This window comes from Hyla sarda, chromosome 8 (genome assembly GCF_029499605.1).
Source record: "Hyla sarda isolate aHylSar1 chromosome 8, aHylSar1.hap1, whole genome shotgun sequence".
Lineage (NCBI taxonomy): Eukaryota > Metazoa > Chordata > Amphibia > Anura > Hylidae > Hyla > Hyla sarda.
This window is the reverse complement of record NC_079196.1, coordinates 154,456,964-154,464,056: the sequence shown is the minus strand read 5'-3', so window position 1 is coordinate 154,464,056 and position 7,093 is coordinate 154,456,964. Positions and strand designations below refer to the sequence as shown.

Here is a 7,093-nt window from a genome sequence, read left to right as displayed (position 1 = left end):
CTCAAGGGACACAATGCCAAAAGAACTTTCCCTTCAAGGCCATTAACAGTAAGGCTAAGTTTCCACTTGTTTTTTTTTCTGGCAGAAAAAGTCAGAAGTGGATCCATAAGGGAGGAGAAGTGTAAGTTCTTCCTTTATATGTCCTATTCCTTTTGAATACACTTCTGGCTTTGGCTCAAAAACTGAAGTGGCAGTTTTTCAAAAACTGCCAGAAACCCCCCCCCCCCCCCCCCCCAAAAAAAAACAAGTGGAAACTTAGCCTTAGATAGCTTTGTATATCTGGCCATATTTGACCTCTGTTCTCTTCTGTAGAAGCAGGATTTTGGTACCCAGTTGACTTTTTCACCTCTTACAGCTAGCTGTGCCAATGGGCCAGGTGTCAGTGCCCATGACCAATGACTCCACACATAGAGATTTAGTGCTCATCAGTGCTCAGCAGTATTGGTTAATTTTCAGGTGTACATCTCCTTGCATTCCTGTGTATTGTCACAGTATTTACAATGTAGCAAAGATCTATATATTATTCATACACACCTTGTATCATATCCTGCAACAGTGGAAGCTGGCATGCTGGAATTTGCAGTTCTATTACAGGTGGCATGCTTTAGTTTGTCTGTATCTTAGTCTACTAAGTTTCTTTTATTAATTTAATTAGTTTCTTTTAATAATATCATTGCTGTGTAGAATGTTATAAGTCATGTGCATTGTGTGCTGCTGCCTGTCACAAGAGGAAGGTGTAAACTTTGTTTCCATCGTGTGTTTGTTTACATGAGGAAGGATGACATGCTCTGGTGCTGCAGCTCACTTTGCACTCACTTTAAATCACATCCCTCCTCATCTCTTGCAAGCACTCCCTCCTTACTCACCACACATGTCATCCCTCCCTCAGTTTCTACTCCTCCTATATCTATTCCTCCCCCTCCATCCTCCTTCCCCCTTCCCTCTCTCTCTCTTTTTACACTACTCTAACAAAGCAGAATCCCCTCTGCTTTCCTCGATTCCACAAGTGCAGAGCAGTTAGAGCTGCACAGAAACAGACAGAGCTTACTGCAATATACAACAGAGCATCCCCATCATCATCATCGCAACACCTTCCAGGTGAGGACTGCACAAACACCTTCTCCAGCACTGAGGATGGACCTAGTTTGATGGGCTGAGACCTCCTGACTTCTCCTGCGCATGGTTTTTCTTACTTGTTACTTTGGATCTTCCATATCAAGTTAAACTAAGGCAGCTTCTTATCATGAAAGGAATTAGGGCACTATTATATTACTTCCTAGTGGATCTCTTTACTTTGCTGTGTGGCACCCAGGGGAAGAGTGGACTTCAATTTGGGAGCACCGAAGTGGTATCAGATGTCAACCTGTCTAACCATGGAGATCTAGAGTCTTCAGAGCCTCCTCAGACTGCTGAGGGTTGCAGGGGGTATTTTGACGTCATGGGGCAATGGGACCCTCCATTTAACTGCAGTTCGGGGGAATTTTTGTATTGTTGTGGTACTTGTGGCTTCAGATATTGCTGTAAGTTCAAACAAGCTAAACTGGATCAAAGTGTTTGCACAAACTATGATAGACCTATCTGGCTTCAACCAGGAAAGACACCCCCAAAGATTGATGACCCCCTGCATGACCCCACTAGGGATAAAACAAATTTGATTGTCTACATCATATGTGGAGTAGTAGCTGTAATGGTCCTCGTAGGGATATTCACTAAACTTGGACTGGAAAAAGCTCACAGACCTCAGAGGGAAAACATGTCAAGGTATGTCACTCTTGACCAGTTTGCTATGTCGCGAAATCCAAAGCTTGTAAATTTTGATGCTCTCATAGTGGTCAGGCTTATTACCCCTGACCCATACGCCATGGCTAGGGTTCACTTTATATCTACTCATGCCCACTAAGCCAGAGACTGCTAGATCAATGTCAATGATGCTTAAACATTTAACAATATTGTTTTTCCAATAACTGATATCTTATATACCCAATTTTCAGCTATATGGTTACAATAACACTGAGCTGTAATATGTACACTTCACTACTGCAGTCATGTGTATACAGGTCAGTTCCACACTGTTTTAGTGTATGTCGTAGTCTATTCTAACCTGTGAAACAAACAATCCACCACCCACACAGTTGCTGCCGAAATCCCATTTACAATCCTGAATTTTAGGTTTCAACTGAATCTTATACGCATCTTGGAATTTGTCTCATCGACCACAGAGCTGCATCTTGTCTTGGAAATGGAAAGTGCAGGAAGCACCTGCTCTGTGGATGTCTGTGTATTTAGGTTAAACTCATTCTTCTTGTAGACATTGACTGCCCGCACTGAGCTGTTCTTTCCTACCATGGGGCTAAAATCACTAACATGGTCATCATGGCTCAATTCTGAATATAGGATTTAAGAAGCCATTCAAAGATGTGACAGGTCTCTCCTCGCATACACGTATGTTGACAGGGGGAAGATTGCTCCTAATATTTCTAGGTTACCTCTGTTCAGGGCAATGAAGATTTACAAGAGAAGGAGGGAGAGAGAGAGAGAGACAGAGAGAGGGAGAGAGAGAGGGTGACAAAAGTGGAGCACTGGGGGTAGCAGGAATGAGTAAGTGGAACAGGACAATACGGGGATGTTGTCATCAGTAAAAAGGCCAGGGGACTAGTGCAGCAATGTGGACAGGTGCGATGCACAATAACAGAGACTATAAGACACTGGAGAACTACAATGCACAAGTAACTGGCACAGAGGGAGATGGATACAGAGGGAGATTGTGTGGGCAGTGGGCGGGATGACAGTTTGGGATAAAAGCCCGTTTTTCCCATCATCTTAACATTCAGATCATGTCAGCATCTGTGTGAAAACATAACATATTTTTAACTTCTCTGTTCCCACTGATTCATTATGCTAATCTCAACCACATGATAGCAGATGGAGATAAAAGGGTCTGACTTTTCTCACCAATCCTTACTTACATATATTATCTATCTATCTACCATTAGGCTGATCTCACCGATAACCAGCCTATTGCCAGTCATATCTTAAGGATGGTAAATGATCTGTTCTGACCAGTGAAAATCGATTCAGTCAGCCGGAAAATATATTCATGCTTCAAAATCCTTCCTGGTGTCCAGCGAGCTTTACCTTCATTGACAATCATTTGCAATGATCGCTCCATAGCATGCCATTTAGGGCAATGAAAGAGTTAATTCCATCAGAACAATAGGAAATCATTCTTTTGTAAATCAAGTTTTTTTTTTTTATTGAACATTTTCACTGGAAGTGTGACGGTTTCATTAAAACAATGTAGAGAAGAAGGGAAATAATTCGGATCACTATCTGTCCATACAGGCAGCTTATACCGGGACAATTCACATAGGAGTTCATTTGATTGTGGCTAATTCTGTATGTCAATGGCCATATACGTATCAAAGGGCTGACCGGTTCTACGCTCAATAGAAATGAACAATCTATATTCTACCTGATCACACTAGATAAACTTATAGTACAGTGCCCTCCTACTGTATAGAGCTGCAGCCCTTCATGGAAATGGCGAGAACGCTGTTTATTCGCAACCAGGAAATGAACAAAAGCTTCTTAGCCCATAGAAGTTTATACTAAAGTGACATTGAACTATTTATTCTGTTGCAGGTGTAGAGTATGTGGATGGTGTTTTTCCTCATTCATTCCATAACAATTAAAATAGATCCATTGATTTTCTGTTTAGATTGTTGATCCTTCTCCTCTGGGAATCTTTTCCTCTTCGACATTTTGATAAATGCCTTTTCTTCTCAGTCTGTTACCATTCAGGGGTTTCACTGTGTAGGAGAGAGAAATGTGTGGTGTGAATAGTTCTCTGTGGAATAGAAAAAAAAAGCATTTATATAGATGTGAAGTGCAGTGGAGTGAGGTTTTCACCAGCATTTCAAATAAGTGTTCTTCCACTTACAAGTCTATTGAGCTTGTCATTGCTCCATAAAACTGAGGCCAATGTGATGTCCTGTTGTTTTGGAATCGTTTCTTTAGATATCCGGGGAATGCTCAAGATTTCTATAGGTTATTATTGCTTAGCATTAGGACTTTAGAGATCACAGGGATACATGAGACCAAGATCATAGACTTGGTTGGCGTTTGGAGGGCAGAGCGCCACTCTGTTGATTGATGATTTATGCAAATTGTAACCAATTTGTGCCAACCAATAAGTGCTATGTTGGGGATGAAACAATGTCATATAGAGCCCTAATGACCACAGAGGTGATACAGGATTAATTGCTGCCTGCAAGGGTGTAGCTATAGAGGTAGCAGTCCCATCGAGGCCCTGGTGCCTAAAAGGGCCCCAACGCACATCTGCCCCATAAGAGAGCAATACACTAGTTGGCATACGGGGCCCTATTGTAGATTTTGCATTGAAGCTCCGAAGCTACAAGCTACACCTAGGCTGTATGAAGGAAGGGTTACAGTAGTGCCTCTCCTTGAGGAGACCGTCAAACTGGTGTATGGCGTCTTATAAACTGTTCAATGCTCCATGGGATAAAAAAGTATGCAAAGTAGCTTCTCTCCAAAAGTGCGGTGGGATTGTAGCTAGATAGCATACCAGTCAACTGGTTATAGAATAGTCCAATTATAATCAAATCAACCAATATCTAAAATGGAGACGAACAGTTCTGTGACAACTATCAGAAGACTAATTCTTCTTGTGCTTCTTAAACTCAACATAAATCATTCTTCACAAGGCCTCTTCATGGAAATTGCCCAAAAACTGCTACCAAAGTATATTATAAACCATATCAAAATACTGAAATATGTATAAAATTATACAAAATAGGACATGATAGTGCCAATGTACATTGAGGCACAGGTGTGGAGTTTTTGGAGCCAATTCATAAATTTATGATACAAAAGAACAGTTGGGATGGAAGAACATACAGTAGAACTATGGATTCGAGAGGTAAATGACGTATATGTCACAGGATTGTGAAAACTACACGATTGGTTACTTTATGTGGGATATTTTTTTTTAGCCATGCTGTTAGGGTTCTAGCTATGAACTATATGTCAAATTAGTTGTAATATGTACCTATCCATAGTTCTATAATGATAACTGCTTAGTGGCCCTTGATGAGACAATATATATATATATATATATATATATATATATATATATATATATATATATATATATTTCCTGATATCCTGTAGCTTATGGCACCAACATACAGTATTCTGAATTCCCATGTCAAACATACACACTAAGGCCATTTCATAGAAAATCTATCAACTTATCAGTATATTATGGAGTGTGGGAGGAAAAATGTAGTACATGAAAAAATTTATGCAAACACAGGTACAAGGTAAAAAGTTCAATAAGCAAAAATGATAAAAATGTTGCCTCACGGTTATGATAAAATGTTATGATGAAATTGTCTGATATATAGAACTTAAGACAATTAACTCATTAACTTCAATATATGTACAATGCCTGTATTTTCCTGAGCTACTGATGCTAATAATTCCATACTGAATTATGGAAGGAAAAATGTTGGTTGAGGAAATGACAATTGGTCTTCACCTCTTTATTTTAACAATGTAACAACATCAACCAATTAACCTCAAGACTTCTTATCACCATATTCTAGACCTGACCGAGACAAAAAATCTTTAATTCCCCCCCCCCCCAAAAAGGAAATCAATAAATAGAAAACTTAGTATGAATCCTTTATTTCTAAGAACAGTGAGCGATAAAAGATAATTTGGGCATCTATAAAGAATTCAATATATTCCTTCTTATAGGGGTACTCCCGTGGAAAACTTTTTTTTAAATCAACTGGTGCCAGAAAGTTAAACAGATTTGTAAATTACTTCTATTAAAAAATCTTTATCCTTCCAGTACTTTTTATGGGCTATATACTACAGAAGAAATGCTTTTCTTTTTGGGTTTCTCTGATGTCACGACCACAGTGCTCTCTGCTGACCTCTGCTGTCCATTTTTGGAACTGTCCAGAGCAGGAGAAAATCAGCATAGCAAACATATGCTTCTCTGGACAGTTGCTAAAATGGACAGCAGAGGTCAGCAGAGAGCGCTGTGGTCGTGACATCAGAGAAATCCAAAAAGAAAAGCATGTCCTCTGTAGTATACAGCCCATAAAATGTACTGGAAGGATTAAGATTTTTTAATAGAAGTAATTTACAAATCTGTTTAACTTTCTGGCACCAGTTGATTGAGTTTTCCACTGGAGTACCCCTTTAAGGAAACATATGCACTTTAACAATCTCTTGAAGATATATCTGTGACATCTAATGGATCTATGTAGCACATGTGTTATAGAAGCAGGTCACAAACTGATGTTTGATGAGTGAAGGGGATGTGAGGACAGAGATGATAGACGGAACGCTCTCTGAAAGGAGGTGCCATTGTCTTATACAGTTCATTTAATTAAATGAAATGATGGGAAATGGAAATGACAATTCAGAAACAAACACATTAATCCAGATATTTGTATCATTTGTACTGTACAGTGACCCCTCAACCTACGATGGCCCGACATTCGATCATTTCAACATACGATGGCCTCTCGGAGGCCATCGCATGTTAAAGGCAGCATCAACATACGATGCTTTTGTATGTCGGGGCCATCGCATAAACGGCTATCCGGTAGCACAGACTGCTTCAGCTGCCACCGGATAGCTGTTTACAGTGCCCCGTGTGGTCCGCTGACAATCACTTACCTGTCCTCGGTGCTCCGGCACGTCCTCTTCGGGATCCCCTGCATCGCTCTCCATCGTCGTCATCACGTCGCTGCGCACGCTGTCCCTTCATCCAATAGGAGCGGCGTGCGTAGCGACGTGATGGCGGCGAGGGAAAGCGGCAACGGAGAGCGAGGATGCCGGGGAAGCAGAGGCCTTGCTGGAGCGTCGTGGACACCACGGGGATGCGGCAACAGCAATGGAGGGCGACATCCCGGGCAGCGGTGACGAGTGGTGACGGTCCGGAGCTGCGGGGATGAGTACAACTTCCTCTACAAGTGGTATTCAACCTGCGGACCTCCAGATGTTGCAAAACTACAACTCCCAGCATGCCCGGACAGCCATGCTGGGTGTTGTA

The 7,093-nt window shown here is 41.1% G+C and overlaps 1 protein-coding gene across 1 annotated transcript in view; it reads left to right on the top strand.

Annotated features, from left to right (window-relative positions):
- Nucleotides 1-980: 980 nt before the first annotated feature.
- The window catches only part of SHISA9 (shisa family member 9), a 495,309-nt gene continuing 489,196 nt past the window's right edge, over nucleotides 981-7,093 (top strand). The window contains exon 1 of the mRNA XM_056536599.1: nucleotides 981-1,761. Coding sequence (XP_056392574.1) covers nucleotides 1,244-1,761 — 518 coding nt within the window. The 5' untranslated portion in view covers nucleotides 981-1,243. The remainder of the gene's footprint in view (nucleotides 1,762-7,093) is intronic.